This window comes from Thunnus albacares, chromosome 22 (genome assembly GCF_914725855.1).
Source record: "Thunnus albacares chromosome 22, fThuAlb1.1, whole genome shotgun sequence".
Taxonomy (NCBI): domain Eukaryota; kingdom Metazoa; phylum Chordata; class Actinopteri; order Scombriformes; family Scombridae; genus Thunnus; species Thunnus albacares.
The window spans coordinates 1,224,205-1,245,355 of record NC_058127.1 but is presented as its reverse complement, the minus strand read 5'-3'; the positions used below and the strand labels follow the sequence as shown (position 1 = coordinate 1,245,355).

The 21,151-nt window shown below is 39.8% G+C and overlaps 1 protein-coding gene and 1 pseudogene across 1 annotated transcript in view; one reads left to right on the top strand and one right to left on the bottom strand.

Annotated features, from left to right (window-relative positions):
• LOC122974141 (zinc finger protein 345-like) overlaps window positions 1-21,151 on the bottom strand; it is a 33,764-nt gene that overhangs the window by 9,236 nt on the left and 3,377 nt on the right. The window contains exon 2 of the mRNA XM_044342065.1: window positions 8,104-8,271. Coding sequence (XP_044198000.1) covers window positions 8,104-8,193 — 90 coding nt within the window. The 5' untranslated portion in view covers window positions 8,194-8,271. The remainder of the gene's footprint in view (window positions 1-8,103; window positions 8,272-21,151) is intronic.
• On the top strand, window positions 9,804-17,044 carry LOC122974132 (annotated as a pseudogene).

The window sequence follows — 21,151 nt, the reverse complement described above, 5'->3', positions numbered from 1 at the left end:
GTAAATGTCACGTAGCTCTTGTCTCATTAAACACTGTAGAGCGATTTGAGAATTAATGTAAACTTCAACATTCGCAAATAATCAACAGATGGATCAATAATGACAATAATCGTCAGTTACAGACTAGAAACCAGAAGACTAAAACATCACAGTAACCAGTTAGCCTCTTAGCTTCAGCTCCGTTAGCATTAGCTCCTTTAAAACTACCGTCTAACTTTGAATTCTTCTTCCATCCTAAAGCTAAAGCTAACAGTTAGCTGTCCGGAGCTAACAGCTGCTAATGAGCCAACCAGTTAGCATCGGAGCTAGCGCAGCATGCTAACGCAGGCGCAGTTCGGGCTTCTGTTCGCTTCTGTTCGCGCTCGCTTCGGTTTAATGTGTTCATGGTGTGTTTTTACCTTCAGTCCTGCCGCTTAAAAGCTGAGAAATCAGCTCGTTTGTTAGCTTAACAACATAATTATCCCGCCGTCAGTCCGAGAAAACAACGAACCAACGAGACTTCCGGTTAGCTTTACTTCCGTTCAAGTTTTCAGTTACTGAGATAAACTCGCCCCCTCTAACGGCCAGGAGGGGAACAACAGGCGGCGGGTTTTTAGGATTTCAGGGTGTTTTTGGGGATTATTGCAGCCAAAAGTGTTTGATTTTGTAGCAGATTTTCTCAAAAATTCTGTCGCTCTTTTTTGAGGTAAAACTGCGGGAATTGGGAAAAATTACAAGCAAAGGAAAATAATATGACTATAAGACTAATAAGACTACTACTAAGATTGAGGTGTTGTATGGGAAAAAGTTATAAACATAAGTTTAAACATGGGTTTACTGTGTTCTTATTGAATTGCTGCCTGTCATGTTATCTGCATATGTTTGGTAACTGCAGCGTACTGATCAGTCTTCACTAAAACTAACAAAGTTTGGATTTATCTAAGGGGCCACAAGATGATTGTTACAGCAAAAACATACTTCTGACACACAAAATTGTTGGTTTTTTTGCCAGCTTTCCTCTAATTTTTGCTTTTATTGTGAATTTAATCTTTTCAAAACAAAAACCCTCTTTTATTTAATGAGTAGACAATGCAATGTGTGACGTGTGGTCCCGGGTAGACTTTGCTTTATTTTAAAGGGCCACAAGCCAAAATGGTTGTGAACCATCTTCACTAACAAAGTTTTAGTGAAGACCCTAACCCTAAACCCTCACAACAGTTCCTGAGGTCAACAACCTTTTAACAGCTTAAGAAAACATCATGTTTATTACTGACAGCTGTGAACAGCCGCCTCAAGGACGTCTCATTTCTCTAAAAACATATTTAGTTATGCTGCTATAGGCCTAGACTGCTGGGGGACTTCCCATGATGCACTGAGCTCCTCTCTCCTCCTCCTCCTCTCCATCTGTATGTATTCATGTAACATCAATGCATGTCACTAACTTTGCTTCTTCCCCGGAGTTTTTTGTGCTTTCTCATCTCACAGAAAAACCTGAGTCCCGGGCCGAACCTTCGCGGTTCTTCACAGTCCTGATGGCATCCTTCCCTGGCTGTTGCTGCTTGAGGTTGTTGTTGTTTGTTGTTGTGATTGTTTCTCTTCTGTCCCCCCTCCCCCTTTCCCTCTCTCTTTCTCTCTCTCAACCCAACCGGTCAAAGCAGATGGCCGCCCACCAAGAGCCGGGGTCTGCTTGAGGTTTCTACCCGTTAAAGGGGAGTTTTTCCTTCCCGCTGTTGCCAAGTGCTGCTCATGGGGGAATTGTTGGGTCTCTGTATATTAAAGAGTACGGTCTTGACCTGCTCTATGTGAAAAGTGCCCTGAGATGACTTCTGTTGTGATATGGCGCTATATAAATAAAGATTGATTGATTGATTGATTGATTGATATTTCCTCGTTTCCTCTCTCCTTGCATCTTTAGTTGGGGGGGGGACTAAGACGCAAGTGAAGGAAACGTGGACGCAGTTAAAGGGAATCGGGATGTTAGTCTGATGCAGCAGTCATGGAGACTGATGGCGTTCAGAATACATATATGTGAGTTTTGGACCTTCAGGTGTTTTGATTTTCTGCTCTCATGTTCAGTTTTAACAGTCAATAATCAACCAGTTTTTACCAACCAGACAGCAGGTGTCGCCATTTTCCTCAGTAAAGCCTTGTTGACGCGCTGAAGCTTGATGATGAATCATCTTCATATATTACTGTTTGTAGTTTGTTGAGAACTGTGAACTACTACCGGGAAATAAACAGTCGATGTTCTGTGAGTTTGTTAGTGTGACACAAATAACATCAAGACTTTGTGATGTTACTGAAGCCACTGCATTTATATTTATATTTATATCTTTGACATTTCCAGGACGGTCGTCCATCAATCAGACCAACTGAGGATTCTTCTGGTGTTTTAGGCAGAGTAGACGCTTCGATCATCTTGCACAAATGTTTTCCAGATAACAAGTTTATAACAATCTGAAGCGTCCATGTTTAAAGTCAGATTGCAGATGTTTACTGCCGTTCTGTCACATCTTTCATCAGTTTTGTTGTGAAGTGAAGATCAGCTGTTAACCTGTGGACGTCATGACAACAGATTTATATGACAGTGTGTGATTGGTTGAACAGTCCGTACATGTTGCTTCTGTTTTTAATCATGATTTCCAACCATGAAAACAAAGCATGAAGTCTGCAGGACGTCACACGGAGGAACTCCCTCCACAGGATGGAGGCATGAAGAGCTTTTTACACACATGCAAGAGAGGAAATAATCCACAACGAACAACTTCAGATCACCACTGAAACAAGTTTGAATCCATTTATATTTACACAACAGATATTTTACAAATTAAATTAAGTATTTTGAAGTAATTTTTGTTGTTCTGCAGCAACATTCACAAGTTAGAACAGCTCTGGTATCACATAGAGACCATCTGTAGTACCAGCTGTTCATAAGGGCTCAATGGAACAATTAGTGTTTACTCTGAAGAATTCAAAGAGCACAGCTGGAACACCTCTTCCTGTTAGTCTCCATATGAGCTTCACAGGCTTTGATACACACTTCTGAAATCAAATTTAATGCTTTTTAAGACCTCAACATGGAAAATTTAAACATCTTCCCACAGAAAAACAACTGCACATTAGCGATACGTATGAAACCAATATCAGGATATTTATAAAGGGTTGTGTTTGTTATTCAAAGTAAAAGAGTCCAGATGAGCCTGAGACTGAATCGAGACCTTTTCCAACACTGAGCTTCGACCGATTAAGCAGCAGACACTGAAGCAGTTTTTAATTCTGTTATTTCAGAGTTAATTCTGTTTGAAACCTCATGACTGCAGTTCTGACATTAGACAATGTGATACAAAGTCAGTCTGGTCCACTAAACTACAACTCCCAGCACATTACCTACTGCTTTATCTTCTTGTAACATTTACTGAAAAAAAAACATCTTCTGTCAACGTTAAATATTAATTTTAGTCTCAGATTTATTTTAATTTAAATGAAATATCAGTCAAACCTACGTCCTTGTTTCAGACACTGATGCTGCTTCACATGAGGCAAAAACAAGGAACAGAAGCATCCGAATACTTCAAATAATCTGCAGAGAAGAAGAAAAGCCACTGAAACTGGTGTGGTGCTGCGTTTACTGCCGGGTTGAATCCTGATCTCACACTCAGCAGACACTAAACTTTTAGTTACGGAGAGCGGAACGTGAAAAATATCAGCTGTCTCACTTATTAACGCTTTAATTTAAGACTACTTGTTCATGTGTGGACTCAGTAAACACACCATCAGTAGCGGATTGACGAGACCGAGTGCAATGCATTCTGGTTGTTATGGGATTTACAGTCTTTTTCCTCAGTTTTCTCTAGTCACAGGGCACCATTTTCAAAAATAATTGCACATTTATACAATATAGGTGACCTAGGTTGGAGAAATCATATCTACAGCAGTGAAATCTCCTTTTAACAAAAAAAAAAACAATTCATAAACTCGTATCTTCTGTTTTTACTGACTTTATGATTATTGACTCTTCATAAAAAATCTCTCTGAAAGTCCATCCTCTGGTTTGTAGAATATATTTCAAAGCTGGACAATTAATGGGACAAAAATAACAATTCAGCTGTTAATAATAATAATAATAATAACAGACAACAAGCTAACACTAATGTTAAAGCTGGAGTTGCAGGACGTCGGTTTACATCCAAGCCCTTGACAAACAAGTTCGCACAATACTGATTAAGCCAATTATCGCCAAGTAAATCTCTCTGGTATCTGGTGACATTATGACTGGACAGCTGGACCCGTTGCGGTGATAAGGCTTCAGTTAGCAGATTTTAGCTTGTCTTGACCCGCTAACTGTTAGCTCCCAAAGCTAAAAACAAGCCGGCTGTGCCAAACTCGGCACGCTGTCTGGACTGGGAAAACTTTAAAATGTGAGCGTGTGATGACTAAAATCTGTCACTTAGTTAAAATGTACAATCAAAACAACCAGGATCAATCAGGTACATATCATCACAGAAACACTTGTTATGGTCATTGAGACAACATACAATCCACTTCTATTAACAAAAACTAACATATTATGGTGGTTCAACTGAGACTTCCAGCAGTAAACTGATGATAATACATTGTCACAAGACTGACGAGATATATTTGTAAATATAAAATAATAATAAATAACATGATGTTAAAATAGAAAAGTGACCAAGTGATACATTAATTTACAATAACAGCAAGAACTGGCTAATAAAGGCAAGTGGAATCATTAACTCTGTCACATTTAAGATCACACTGCCCCTTCATCAGTAACTATAATATAATGACACTTTTTGACATTATATTGCATTTAATTGCAATATTGAACAAAAAAATATCAACAGAAAGGCTTTAAGCTCAGAGCTGACATTAGCTGGTTAGCTTGCAGCATCCTTGATTGTTTATCATTGAATAAAAAAATCTCACAAACATGTATCTGCTGTTTTTACTGAAATTATGACTCTTGACTCTTCATAATGCGACGATTTAGCTGCTAATAATAGCAAAGATCAATTCCGCACCTCTGAGGCAATTACAAATTCATTCAACACATTTTATTCAAACACACCATGAAACTAAAAAAATTCAAAATAAAAAATAAATAAAAAACCTTTCTGTCTATAGTTAACTCAGACTACCAAGGTGCATTTCAGAAACAGTCAATCACTGAGCTTAAAATTTGGTCACATATGCCACTAATGGCATATATGCTTATTCTTAAATGACTTCATAGCAATCAGTTTATAGAGAAGCTCAGGATAAAACAACACTGTTATTAAGACATTTAGAGGAGGCAGGGAGACACCTCTAAGCTGCCTCTAAAACATGTTCAACACGATGGTGAGTGACTGCGTTGATGGGTTTTTAGTGAATTCCCGTGAGCAAAAGTTTCCCCACATTGCTCACACCAGTAAGGTTTCTCTCCAGTGTGAATGCGTTGGTGGATTTGTAGATTACCAGGAGTACTGAAAGTTTTCCCACATTGGTCACAACTGTATGATCTCTCTCCGGTGTGGATGCGTTCGTGGGTTTTTAGATGACTATCTGTGGTAAAACCTTTCCCACACTGATCACACCAGTATGGTTTCTCTCCAGTATGTGTTCGTTGGTGGACTTTTAGATGATCATCTCTAGCGAAAGCTTTCCCACATTGATCACAGCAGTACGGTTTCTCTCCAGTGTGAATCCTTTCATGGACTTTTAGATTACTGTCTGAAGTGAAAGCTTTCCCACATTGGTTGCAACTGTACGGTTTCTCACCAGTATGAATGCGTTGATGGATTTTCAGATGGCTGCCTCTACTGAAAGCTTTCTGACATTGGTCACAGCTGTACGGTTTCTCTCCTGTATGAACATATTGGTGACGTTTTAGGGTTCTCTCATCAGTGAAACGTTTCCCACATTGGTCACATCTGTGCGGCTTCTCTCCTGTATGAATGCGTTGATGAGTTGTCAGATGACTCTCCTGAGTGAAACCTTTCCCACATTGGTCACAGCTATACGGTTTCTCTCCAGTGTGAACACTTCGATGGTTTTGTAGATTACCAAGAGCACTGAACGTTTTCTTACATTGGTCACAGCTATACGGTTTCTCTCCGGTATGAATGCGTTGGTGAATTTGTAGATTACCACGAGCACTGAAAGCTTTCCCACATTGGTCACAGCTATACGGTTTCTCTCCAGTGTGAATGCGTCCATGAGTTTGTAGGTTACAAAGAGCACCAAAAGTTTTCCCACATTGTTCACAACTGTAAGGTTTCTCTCCAGTGTGAATCCATTGATGGCTTTTCAGAGTGATTTCTCTAGCAAAAGCTTTCCCACATTGATCACAGCTGTATGGTTTCTGTCCAGTGTGAATCCGTTCATGGGTTTTTAGACTACTGTCTGTAGTGAAAACTTTCCCACATTTGTCACACCTGGGAAGTTTCTCTCCTGTGTGAACTTTCTGATGAATCTTTAAATATTTTGATGTCGTGAAGGATTTGTCACAGTGCTGACAGCGGTGGTGTTTGAGTCCCTTTCTTCCTGTTTGTTTCTATGGCAACAGACAAACACAGAGAAAGAGAGTCAGAGCATGTGAGATGACATGGTGGATCGAGTGATGTAATACCATAAATAATATTTAGATCTTGTCTGTGGAACATAACCCAGAGTGTTCCACTTGGACTAAAGCATTACTACCCAGCTACAGGGGCTAGTCGACAAACCCATTATTTATTTATTTTTAATAAATCTGTTATTTGTAGTTCTGTCACAGTACAACAAATGTGCTGAATTGTTGCACTGGAATCTATATTTGACAGAACCAAAGTTTCTTGTATAACACATTTTAGTTTAGATGTTTTCTCAACTAAAATGTGTTGCACAAGTAGCATCAAGTAAGCTGTAGTAAGCTAGATCGATATTGAAATATCATATCAATAAATTAGGTCTCTACTGGATTACTGTGTTGTAAAATGGCAGCAACAATAATGATGCTCTGTGGCAGAAAAACTGCTGTTTTACCATCATTGAGTTCTAACATTTTGTGATTGACAGCTAACCTAGGGACGTGTTTAAATATTTAGTTACTCAGAGTTATGTATCTCCGTGGTGCAAGCTTTTCTTTTAGTAATGTATAAATCACAACTGAGTCATAATTTACATTATGACTAACTCCTAAATTCCACCGGGTGCATGTGTGGCGCGTTCCGGCTCCGACACGGCTGCCGGAGCTGATCGCGGCCACTCTAGTCAATGTATCTGATTCCACCAGGCGCCGCAGTGTGTTTCAGAAGCGTCCCAGAAGCGGCTCTCTACTCCGCTGCGCTAAAGATAGACACCTCCTCTATTTTTTATGGAAGCCGCGTCAAGCAGCACAGAGCAGATCGAGCTGGGCAGGAAGTCAGACACAGAAACAGCATTGAGCATCCGGTCAATTTTCAAAATAAATCACCGCGTGCAGACTCCTGGTCGTATATCAACAATAAACACAATTAAAACAGACGAATAAAGAAACCATTTAACTACGTAGCCTAATTAACCATAGAAGAAGCACAAAAATCAAGGAAAATGACCAAATCAACTAAAGTTGAGCAAGTAAACAAAATTGGGCAGTTTAGTTGCCCTACTACTGCAGTAATTACGGTAGCCTTAAGGGACTTTATCAGCTTTGACTAGGCTGCTGTAATTACTGTAGTAGGAGTGCAACTGACTTTAAACGGCAGAAGGCTTCCCCGCAGTGAAGACACTCCGCTTCTGACACGCTCCCGGTGGAATAGGGCGCTGTGTAGAGGACGGAGCAAAACCACGTCGGAGCCGGAATGCGGTGCACACGCGCCCGGTGGAATCCCGGGGTAAGTTTGAACTTCCACACAGCTGGTGCAACAGGCTGCAGCAGTTTTTTGTTCTACTCTACAGCTACATGTGTTTGCTTGTAACAGGCTGATATCTACTCTATGACTGTCCAGATGCTCTCAGGAAACATCTGCAGAAGCCTCCAGCTGCTGGAGAAGTTAACCTATGTCACCAAAATGGCTAGAGCCAGACCTGCCCTCCAGACTCGTCCTCGTGTCTTTAGTCTCGTTATGAAGCCGGTTTTATCATGAAGTCCTGAACACTGACCTGTTTATCGGTGGTAGCAGAGGGTGAACCTGGTTCTTCTCTTTTAACAGGGTTGTTGGTGTGGTTCTCCGGGTTCTGGTTCTCCTCCATTCTGATCTTGTAGTGGTCCTGGTCGGTGAAATCCAGCAGGTCTCCTCTCTGACTGATGGACTGTTCTTCTTCTTCTTCCTGTTTTATGTCAGGTGGCAACCAGTGTTGAAGTAGACAAAACACGACAATTAAAGAACTCAAGCTTTAAGGAATTCTATGATCAGGTTTCGTAACTCAAAGACCTTCGTTGGAATAAAAAAGGTTTTCATGTAGTTTGTCTTCAAAAACAGCAGCAGTTGCATTTTTGATTTAATGACTAAATTATTCCTTTTTCAAGGCAAACATGAAGAATGCTGTAAACTTTTTACCATTCAAGAGACGAACAAACAAGCGCACAACACTCTAAACTTTGAGCGCTGCATGATGGACGATCTCCGGGGAAAACCCTGATGACGGGCATTTTTCTATTCATCAAGAAAATGTATCAATTAATCATGAAAATGATAAAAAGATTACTCAATGATGAAAATAATCACTTGTTCACTATTAAAATCTCTTTTGTCTGATCAACAGTCCAAATTATTTGACATGATATTCAGTTTACTATCACGTACGACACAAAAACTCTCACATCTGACAGTCAGCAGCCTGCACATTTTTGCTTTAATAAATGAATAAAATGGGTTTTTTTTAAACTTGTGAAGAGGATTTAAATGACGGGAGGAGCAGCGAGTTCAGTGAGAAACAGTCACTGCAGCTGTAATTATTACTGTAAAATGAGCCTCATACAGAGAGAGAGACTGGACTGGGAATATTTTCTGCTTTCTTTAGTCTCTGTGACAGTAAACTGAAGATCTTTGAGAAACACTGATCCACATTTTTCACTATTTTCTGATATTTTTCTGTTTGTTTATCTATTTATTTCATGTAGCATTTTATCATTTTCATTTGATTGTATTATCTTTTATTATCTTAACTACCCATCTATTATTGTTGTCTCATTCAATGAACTCTTTTTAATTATTTTGGTGAGCGTTAGTCTCCTAATCCATATTTACCATCCTGAACATTTATTTGTTACTTGTAAAGCACTTTGATTTGTATCTGACTTGTATCAAAGGTGTCATATAAATAAAGTTTGATTGATTGAATAGTTTTCCTTTTAAATAAATCTCTTCTAAAGACTGAAAACATCAAAGTAACCAATTAGCCTCTTAACTTCAGTCCGTTAGCATTAGCTCCTTTAAAACTACCGTCTAAGTCTGAAAAACTCAGCTCGAACAAAAAGTCAAGAAACAAACATGAACGTTCACAGTGAGCTAAAGCTAAAGCTACCGCTAACAGTCAGCTGCCCGAAGCTAACAGCTGCTAAAGAGCTAACTGGTTAGCAACGGTGCTAGCCCAGCATGCTAACGCAGGCGCAGTTCGGGCTCTGTTCGTGCTCGCTTCGGTTTAATGTGTTCATGGTGTGTTTTTACCTTCAGTCCTGCCGCTTGAAAGCTTAGAAACAAGCTCGTCTGTTAGCACAACATCCTCAAGTCCGAGATCACAGAAAACCAACGACACTTCCGGTTAGTTTCATTCCCTACAAGAGGGAAACAACCGGGCCGCGTGGTTTTAGGTTGTCACCGTTTAAGAGTCGAGGTTAGATTGTCCCCCTCCTGGCCGTTAGGCCGGGGCGAATTTATCTCAGTAACTGAAAACTTGAACGGGAATTATAGCTAACCGGAAGTCTCGTTGGTTCTCTGTGATGTCGGACTGACGGCGGGATAATTGTGTTGTTGCGCTAACAGACGAGCTTATTTCTCAGCTTTTAAGCGACAGGACTGCAGGTAAAAACACACCATGACCACATATAAGTGTCTGTTTTACGTTAAAAACCGAAGCGAGAACGAACAGAAGCGAAGAGAAGCCCGAACTGCGCCTGCGTTAGCATGCTTTGCTAGCTCCGATGCTAACTCGTTAGCTCATTAGCCGCTGTTAGCTCCGGACAGCTAACTGTTAGCGGTAGTTTTAGCTCACTGTTAACTTTAATGTTTGTTTCTTTACTTTTTGTTCCACCTGAGTTTGATATAATTCAGACTTAGACGGTAGTTTTAAAGGAGCTAATGCTAACGGAGCTGAAGCTAAGAGGCTAATGATGTTTTCAGTCTTCTAGTTTCTAGTCTGTAACTGACGATTATTTTCATTATTGATTCATCAAATCAGTTTACATTAATTCAGATGGGATCTCGAATCGCTACATGACATTTACGAGTCACATCCTTCCTTCATTAGTGGATTTTTGTGTGAAACAGCAGCGGAAACAGTTTCAAAAGAATCCACACAAACAGGTGGAGATTCACAAATATATTTACATCTAAAAACGCAGAGTTGACATACAAATGATGACATATGAGTGGTAAATCAGAGGCACAGATACAAACCACTCTGCATTTATTTGTGTATACTAATGAGACTTTTAAACCCCAGACATGTTTCCAGCAGCAGGACTAACGTCACTCCATCATTATTATATAATTCTATATAATCAGTCAGACTGAACTCTGTCTCGGGGTTACTTGTTTTACATGAATAAAATAATGTTAAGGGCTATTTACTAATGAAGGTTGCAGCTGTTTGGATTAAATGTTAATTAATTGTTAGATATATACAGCACCTCAAGTCTGATCTCATCATGTCCTTTAACGAAACTTTGCAACCGTTTGTTGAATAGACGGCGACACATCAGAGTGGGAGCTCCGTCATTTAAAATTAAATCTTTACTTTGTTTTATTTAATTTATCATTCAAGTAACTTGATCTGTTCCATGAGTTAATTTACTAATGTAGCCTATTATGATTTTGTGTCAAACATGTCATGTTAACATGATTTATAACGGGAAAGTGTCCAGCATATTTAATGTTAATGATCAATCAATAATCAATTGTTTACATGGCTGACTATTGATTAAAGAATATGCTTAAAATTTGCATCCTCAAAGAAACTGGACTGAACAAAAGAATTTAGTTTTCTTGTGTTTTTTTGTTTAAGGGGACAGAAAACTCTGGTTCACACTCCAACAACACAGCAGGTGTCAGTAATGCACCTCAACACTGGTTGCTACCCGACATAAAACAGGAAAAAGAAGAAGAAGAAGAACAGTCCATCAGTCAGAGAGGAGACCTGCTGGATTTCATAGACCAGGACCACTACAAGATCAGAATGGAGGAGAACCAGAACCCGGAGAACCACACCAACAACCCTGTTAAAAGAGAAGAACCAGGTTCACCCTCTGCTACCACCGATAAACAGGTCAGTGTTCAAGACTTCATGATAAAACCTTGGCAGGATATAGTTAATGAGATATATGAAACACTGTACAGATTTAAAAATATGAATAATATGATAACATTTATGTGGATACCAGCTCACAGAGGGATAAAGGGCAATGAAGTCATGGAAACACGAGGAGATCCTGGACACAGTGAGGTTAGTTAGAAGATCTTAACAAGGCTGAGGGTAGGACACACCAAACTACATAAAACACTGCACTTAATAGGCAAATAACCATCAGGATCATGTGACCACTGTCAAATAGAGGAATCAGTGCAGCAGATCATTTGTCACTGACAAAAACACTGTTGAACGAGAATCAATAAAGAGGAAAAGAGGGAAGCTTGAAGTGATCAAAAGAATTTAGTGTTCAGTGAAATGTTTTTGTTTCATTTTTAGGGACTGAGCCCAAAAGGCAGAGGACGACTGTAAAACAGTAGCCTAAGGGCGAGGACCCTCTTGTTTTTTGTGTGTTTGTTTCTTTCTTTATTATTACGCCACTTAAACCCTTAACTTGACCCCCTAAACATGCTCAAAAACTCACCAAATTTGGCACGCACATCAGGTCTGGTGAAAAATTTGATAAAATGTAAAAATTAACCCCTAAAGTGCCAAAATGTGCTCTCTAGCGCCACCTATGTAACTAAAATGGCCGCCACGGCCCGTAGGAATGTCGTAGAGAGATCAAACCAAAACTCAATTATTCGTCTCATCAAGACCTACAAATCATACACTGACACCCCTGCCCTGACCTAAATCCAACAGGAAGTCCGCAATTAGCCTTTCAAAATAAGACTTTGCCCCAATTTTGGCCTCCGAACAAACACTATCTCCTCCGAGGGCGTTAATGGTATCGACTTCAAACTTTAATACATGACTTATGACACTGTACTGAAAAAAGTTGTTAAAAACTTGAACGGTTTGGATTTTATAAGCCCCGAAAGTTGCAGTGCCACATCACACCTTACAATGTAAACCAATGGGGAGGCATGAACTTTGTGTCAAACAGAGGCTTCTGACGTCTAAACTATAAGTCTGACCACTTTTAAACCTGTATCAATGGATTCGCCACAAAATGTCCTACTAAAAAATATGATTTTTAATGTAAGATTTGGCCAAAGTCATGGGATTTATGAGGATATTTCACAAGAAGCGTTCTCTAAAATCCTCCTCTCCAACTGCACCTGGTGATGTCACTCCCTCAGTGCTGTGAAACATTCCGCAATACACACTCATTATAAAATCACAGGAGGAGCAAGAAAAGACTTTAAAACTCACACTCTAATATCTCAAAAACAATAGAAGATAGAAAAAACATGTAAATTCAAGATTTGCAGGTCAAAGTCTTGTGAATCATTTCAAGTCCAAATGAAGTTTGTGTGTAAAACTATGTGGAAGCAGTAAATGTTCAAAAAGGTGTGGGTTCGCTCACACTCTCCATTCAAATCAAACTTTGACCAGGTCATGTGGGTTAAAAGTCTTTCCTTTTCTAAAAATAGACTTGATGAAAATTAGGAAAATAATTTGTTTTACACACAAACTCATTAAGAGTTTTGTTTATTAATTGAAATTCAAGTGAATGGGCCCAAAACTTGCATGATTTTGATGACACAGGTGTGAGCAAGACAGACATGTCTCACCCTGCAGAAAATTCTCATCCTGTCAATCAGTCTTTCAAAATAAAAGCACACCACACTTGTAAGAAATATCTCTCATTTTTAAAAAGCAAAATGATTTGATCCCTACGGGCCAGAGTGCGAGGTCGCGACCAACGCTGCAGCTTTAATATTTATTTGTTTTTTCTTGTGTTTGTTTGTTTAAGGGGACAGAAAACTCTGGTTCACACTCCAACAACACAGCAGGTGTCAGTAATGCACCTCAACACTGGTTGCTACCCGACATAAAACAGGAGAAAGAAGAAGAAGAAGAACAGTCCATCAGTCAGAGAGGAGACCTGCTGGATTTCATAGACCAGGACCACTACAAGATCAAAATAGAGGAGAACCAGAACCCGGAGAACCACACCAACAACCCTGTTAAAAGAGAAGAACCAGGTTCACCCTCTGCTACCACCGATAAACAGGTCAGTGTTCAGGACTTCATGATAAAACCGGCTTCATAACGAGACTAAAGACACGAGGACGAGTCTGGAGGGTCCATGTATCATCTGTTCATTCTGTTGTTGGAGAGAGAGTCTGAAAAAAGGAAACTAAAACACTTCCAGGCTTTGTGTTCACTGAGTTTTTCAGATTTAAAAACTACAAAAATGCAAAAGTCAGGAGACTCAGCAGCCACGTTTCTCTTTTTAGTATAATCAGGTTAGGCTAACCCATTGTTGCTAACTTTGGAGCTAACTCCCTTCACTTTTCCAGCACTTGGGGAAACATTGAGAAGCTGCAGCATTTATTAACTGACACACTGTAGTCTGTACTGTACATTTACTGCCAGATTGACAACTTCCGGTTAACCTTTTCCTCTGCTCCGCTACGCACATACATATTACTCTCCTATTCCTAAAAAGCAGCTACGCTACCGAGAGTTTCCCAGGAAACTACACAGAGGTTGACTCAAGTTTTGGAACAGCGCTGCACAGAGACTCCCAAACAATATTGATTTCTGAATAAATGGATATTTGGTTTTATTTTTGGCATAAAAAAAACATTTTTAGGCCTGGCGGGAGGTTCTTGTGAGTGACCACTGTCAAATAGAAGAATCAGTGCAGTATTTAATTTGTCACTGCCAAAAAGAAACTGGACTGAACAAAAGAATTTAGTGGGTTTTTTTCAGTTTTATTTATTTCTTCTTGTTTGTTTGTTTAAGGGGACAGAAAACTCTGGTTCACACTCCAACAACACAGCAGGTGTCAGTAATGCACCTCAACACTGGTTGCTACCCGACATAAAACAGGAAAAAGAAGAAGAAGAAGAAGAACAGTCCATCAGTCAGAGAGAAGACCTGCTCGATTTCACCAACTCAGAGCATTGTACCAACAACCCTGTTAAAAGAGAAGAACCAGGTTCACCCTCTGCTACCACCGATAAACAGGTCAGTGTTCAGGACTTCATGATAAAACCGGCTTCATAACGAGACTAAAGACACGAGGATGAGTCTGGAGGGTCCGTGTATCATCTGTTCATTCTGTTGTTGGAGAGAAAGTCTGAAAAAAAGGAAACTAAAACACTTCAAGTTTTTCAGTTTTAAAAACTACAAAAAGCTCTCACCCCTAAATTCCACCGGGCTGTGACGCGGCTGCCGGAGCTGATCGCAGCCGCTCTCGTCAATGTATCCGATTCCACCGCCGGCGCGTTTCAGAAGCGTCTTAGAACTTAGAACAAGATCGTTCTCCACAGCACATCAGAAAACAACAGCAGAAGGATCCAGAGCAACAGATAGATGATAGGAAATATTGCATTGTACACTGTTACTGAGGAGCATGTATGGACCCTTTAACACATGCACTGCAACCCTGAAGCTATCCGGGGGGGTCGGGGGGGGGGGGACACGTGACGGACAGAAATATCCATATAATTGGATACAACTTATTGATGTCACCTGCTCACTGTATATTGGCAGCTGACAGTTCTAAAAATAGACATAATCCTAAACTGATGAGGATGTTGTTGTAGCAAGAAAAGTGATTCTTAACACTAGATCTCTAAAGACGGTCCCACACTGGATTACTGGTGTGAGGAAATAATGAAAATACTGGAAAGACTTAACATTTGCTCTGAATGATAATATGTGTGGATTTATTAAGATCTGGCTAACTGAAGGGACAGAGACTGGCTGTGACGTATGCTACCTCATGTCCAGTGTGGCTGGTTTGTGTCTGTGTAGAGTCCATGTTAGTGATTTGATACTTTTGCTGAGTTTTTTTTTTTCTTTTTCTATTTATTCAATTACTTTGGTTGAAAAATGTTGTTCTGTCAAATATGGATGCCAGTGCAACAATTTATTTTTAGATTTATTTTAAAAATGGATCATGCATTTCCCATAATGCAAATCTATAATAGCTTTGTTGACTAATAATAAAGAAAAGTCAGGGTCCAGTGTCCCCTTCTATGGACTAGCCCCTGCAGCCGCGTAGTAATACTTAAGTCCAACTTGAACACTGTGGGTTATGTTCCGCAGACATGATCTAAATGTTATTTATGGTTTTAGATCACGTGATCCACCACGTCATCTCACTGTCTCTCTTTGTGTTTTTCTGTTGCTGTAGGAACAAAATGGAAGAAAGCGACTCAAACGTCACTGCTGTCAGCACTGTGACAAAACCTTTACGACATCAGCTTATTTAAAGATTCATCAGAGAGCTCACACAGGAGAGAAACTTCACGGCTGTGACCAATGTGGGAAAGCTTTCACTGCAGAACGTACTCTAAAAATCCATCAACGTATTCATACTGGAGAGAAACCGTACAACTGTGACCAATGTGGGAAAGCGTTCACCCAAGAGAGTCATCTAAAATGCCATGAACGCATTCACACTGGAGAGAAACCGTACAGCTGTGACCACTGTGGGCAAGATTTCAAGACAGGCACTGCCCTGAAAAATCACCTACGCATTCACACTGGAGAGAAACCATATAGCTGTGATCTCTGTGGGAATGCGTTTACTCGTCTTTGTAATCTACAAAGGCATCAGCGCATTCACACTGGAGAAAAACCATATAGCTGTGATCAATGTGGGAAAACTTTCACACAAGATGGTGATCTGAAAAGGCACCAGCGTCTCCACACTGGAGAGAAACCATACAGCTGTAATCAGTGTGGGAAAACTTTTAATCAAGAGAGTCATCTAAAACTCCATCTACATGTTCACACTGGAGAGAAACCATACTGGTGTGAGCAATGTGGGAAAGCTTTCACCACAAATAGCGATCTAAAAAAACACCAACGCATTCACACTGGAGCAAAACTCTGCTGTTGTGACCAGTGTGGGAAGGCTTTCACTAGACATGGTCACCAAAACATTTACACTGGAGAGAAACCGTACAGCTGTGACCAATGTGGGAAAACTTTCACTGCAAACAGTAATCTAAATAAACTTTGACACATTTCACACTGGATAGAAACTGTACTGTTGTGTGCAACTTGGGAAAACTTTTGCTCATGGGAATTTAAAAATCTACTAACACAGTCACTCAGCATCATGTTGAACTGTCCCCATGCGGTGTCCTCCTGCGTCCTCTCCTTGCCTTAATAACTGTTGTTCTATTCTGAGCCTCTCTACAAACTGAGGGTTATGAAAAGTAACTTTAGAGTCAGCTTTTATGCCATTAGCAGCACACATGATCAAATTTTAAGCTATGTGATTGTCTGTTTCTGATGAAATGCAACTTGGTAGTCTTATTGAACTTCTACTCTGAATATTTTTAGAGCCCGAGCAAAAAAGTGCCAGGGGGCTTAATGGTCCCTGGCACTGAAAGTGTGAGGAACCAATTGTTCTTATAGAGATTATTAGGACCCGAGCACAAAAGTGCCAGGGCCCAATGGACCCCGGTATTCTTCACCGAGAGAAGAGGTGTTCCCGTTAGGGTTGCAATTTACGTTGAAGTTTATTTAATGTTTATGAAAATGAACTTGCTGTTCAGTTGGATCAACGTGCTTCTCCTGGCCTCTCCCTCCTAGATAGAGAGGTGAAGTCTCTGTTTTATGCTGATGACAGTAGACAGATCCAAACTAAGTGCAGGTTGTACTGCTGGGGAGGGGATATGACGCCATTGACAGGCGGACCATTACCTTGGTTAAAATTACGGATTGTTCTGGGTTTGAACATTGTTGGAGACGTTTGGGATAATGTAATTTAACAAAATATATAATAAAGGTCTAGTTGTTTTTAGACATTATAACGTGGAAAAGTCATATATTATACCTTTCAGTGGCATGACTGACTTTAAAAGCGATAAAGAGAAGACGGGCAAGAAAAAAGAGTTTTAAAACAACACTCCCCGTCAATGAATCAGCGTGTTACAATCAGTATGAAAAGCAGTTTATAATAACAAAAAGCCATATGTCTATTTTGTTTGCTAGAAAAAAAAGCAGAAATCCATTTGGACTTATTTGGCAAACCCTGCAAATTTGTGGCCTCGTTACCTGTGCTGCCTAATGGTTGTGTGACTGACAAGCACGTGCAGTGTTTCCCACAGGAAACTGTAAGACTAGGGTGGGTGGACCTCGGACCCTCTAAGGGGGTCCAGGCGTATGCTCATCTAGAAAGAAATTTTGTACACTTTAACATTAAATGCATCAATCTGGCACACTTTGAGAGCGAAATTAATAGGCAAGATCTATGAAGAACATTGAAGAACTTGAATGGTAGAATCGGTATGGGCTGATAAAGGCTTTAAAATGAAATATCGGCCTGAAATAAACATTTCTGCCCTTATGATAGGCCGATTTGTTGCTAACCACACTGGGCGGCAGCAGAGGAGTCTGGTTCAAAATGAGTCCAGTCGACTTCACTGCACTCAGCACGGAAACCATAATGAGCCATTTGTTTCCAATACAGCTAGTTTTGCTCTTAGAGAACATTAAGACAAGATTTTAACATTTATAGTCAGTCATGCTGTTGTCCTCTGTTGTAAACCTACACTTGAACAGACAATATTGAACTGTTTTGTGTTTTTTTTTGATTGAATGAAATACACTTGTAAGCACTCTATCTTTCAAGAATTCCTCTCCTTATCGGTTTAATAATACATACTGAAGTTGCAGCTTTGTGTTAACTCAGAGCTGTGATGGTTAGCTGGTTAGCTGGTTAGCTTGGCTGCTAGTAGCTAAAGCTACCTGTATACAGCCGCAGCAGGGCTTTGGTGTTGGCAGCTGAGTGAAAACTGAATCATTTCACAACTCACCTTCAGACAAACCCGACAACAAAATCAAAAGGAGTGAGAGATGCTTTGCTGAGTAATAATATTTATGAAACTGTGGCGGGCTGCCACAGTCTAACAGTCTAGGTAATAAATGGGAAAGCAGCGGGTGACAGTTATCTTTCGCTTTCATGACGTTGGCTCTGCTAAATTGGATGAAAGGCAACTCTGGAAAAAAAAACCCAGTAAGAAAGTAGTCGGCCAGAAATGTTTTAATGTCCGGCCATCAGCAAAGAGCTGATGCTCATGGAAAACTCTGTCTGGGCCAGCAAGGGTCCGAGGAAAGTTCTAGACTTGTATAAAGATAAGATTTTTATGATATTTGAAGAACCTGAGGTGAACTATATTCCCTAAAAAATAATTTTGTAAGTATTTACAGCTAAGGAGCTTCCTCACAGCTGCTCATAACCAAAGTCTAAGACAATCCTCTGTCCACTCTAGAAAGTAAGATTTCAACACATAATGGTAATGGTAAGGGCAGAGTTTCAGCTCTATACAACATGCTAGTGTCTGGTTCAGTCCTATCATCTGTGCACAAACCGAATTCTTGGAGGGAAGATACCCAGGAGGATATATCACTGGACGAGTGGAATAGCATCTTTACTGAGGCTCAGACACAGACTGTGAACACTCAGCTATCACTTTTACAACACAACTGGTTAATGTGGATATATGTAAATCCTGCTAAGTGAAATAAGTTTAATAGAACAAATCTAGATATGTGCTACAATCACTGTAGAAGGACTCTGTTTCACTGTGGGACTGTGAAAAAGACGTTTGGAAGGCGGTATCCCATCTGATATCTCAAATAGTGTCAGTAAATTTGCCTCTCCATCCCAAAGTGTATATTCTGGGGCTATAACCATCCAATCCGTATCTAAAGAACAATTTACAAGCACTTTTGAAGATAGATATGCAAGAAAAGTGTATGATAGTTCTTGGCAGAAAAGCGTGAACAGGCCTAGAATTGGCCATTGGCTCAGGGAAATGTCCTCTTGCCTGACTGTGGAATAGATAACATATATAATCAAGGATAAACAAGACACTTGTAAAAAGGTTTGGGGACCATTTTTGGATTTAGTTAACTAAAGTCATGTGGGTAAAATACTGGCTAATGAGGGGAATTCTGGGTAATTTGCTTTGGACACTATTTCATTTTTTATTTGGTTTGTCTTATACTGACGTTTTGATGCGACAGAGTTAATGAGTCCACTTGCCATTACTAGCCAATTCCTGCTGTTATTACTGTCAATCAAATGTACTGTTGGTGCTTTCTATTTGAATATCATGTTATTTACTATAATATTTTGTTAATCTTGTGATAATGTATTATTATTAGTTTACCACTGGGACTGGTGTGTTGTGTGTAACATGAGCGCCCACTGCTGGGCTCCAAACTCCATTACCAGTTTGCTGTTTCCTGTCCCTGTTAAAAACACCAAACTGTGTCTTTGGTCGCTTGATCTTATCTTCATATTAAATCTTCTTTGTGTAACTCACTAACCAGCAGTTGGCTCAGTTATTTCTTTCTTTATTTTAGTGTTTTCTGGACTTTGTTACCATGAAATTGACTGTGTGAGACCTGATGATATCATTTTGTAATTACCAGAATAAATGCCTGTTTCAAGCCAAAAGTGAAGGTTTGTGCCTCATTCATCAGACTTTGCAGTAGAGTGATGAAGGTAGATTGTTGTGTGATAACTATATGAAATGATTCCTTGTTTCTTGGTTTTGATGTTTCTTTTTTGAGAACATCCAAATGTTGCTTAAAAGTCTGGTATTCTCTACCGCAGAGAGTGGCCAGAACCCCGATTCAATGAGGTGGCTGAGACACATCTGTAGGAATTTGTGAACTCAAATGGTTTTATGATTTTAAGAGGGAATTATGAATCATTATTGTTAATGGTTCAAATATGAAATTATTCATCCATTGACACAATTCATATTAAGTATGCAGTATGCAGAGTGGGTATAATAATAAGGAAAAGCACAAAAACACCAACAAGTTCACTTTTAGTTACACACACATTTATTACTAAACAACACAACTACAACAGATTACAAACACGACACGAAGGAAAGGAGAAGCTGGTAAACAAGGCTAAGTTTTCTATTATGTAGCCTAGTTTGGTGTGAGAGACCTGATAGATGAGATGTGACCTGAGAAGCAGCGAGTCAAATCAAGGGTACAACAGTTTTTTTCTGAATTCCCAATTGAAGTTACCAATTATGAAAGCATCAGGTTACAGCAAGGTAACAGAGATTTTGTAGAAACAACGTTTGCTCCCTGGAGTTGCCTCTTTGCAGAGTATGGAGCTGGAAGTGCTGTGGTGAGTAGGCTGGAGTCTGGATCTGGATAGTTCCAAGTGGAGGAGAGCTGCTGGTTTAGGCTCTCCTGGTTTTGATTGTTAACTCATGACTCATGTTTTCCAACTCACACTTCTAACTAGCATTATCTTTCAGGTAAGAGACAATTATAAAGTTTTGGTCTGCCTGCCCAGAGAGGCATCTTGGCCAATCAAAGGGATTGTCCGTGGACAGGCGAGACTTTGAGCTTGTTTGAACAGGTTTAATTGCAGGTAAGATGAGATGTGCAAACAGGATCAACCGCTCACAGCGTTTCTGGATTCACGTCCGCAGAAAAGAAACTTACTGCACCTGAATAATATACATTTGAAAATAAAAAATATATTCAATTCTTATAAAATATTTTCTTTTGTTCATGGGACACTTTTGTGGGGAAAAATTCTGCAACAGCAACAAAAACTTCACATACAGGATGAACTAAATGTTTTCTGTCATCAGATACTGATGTGTTTAAAGCAAAGAGA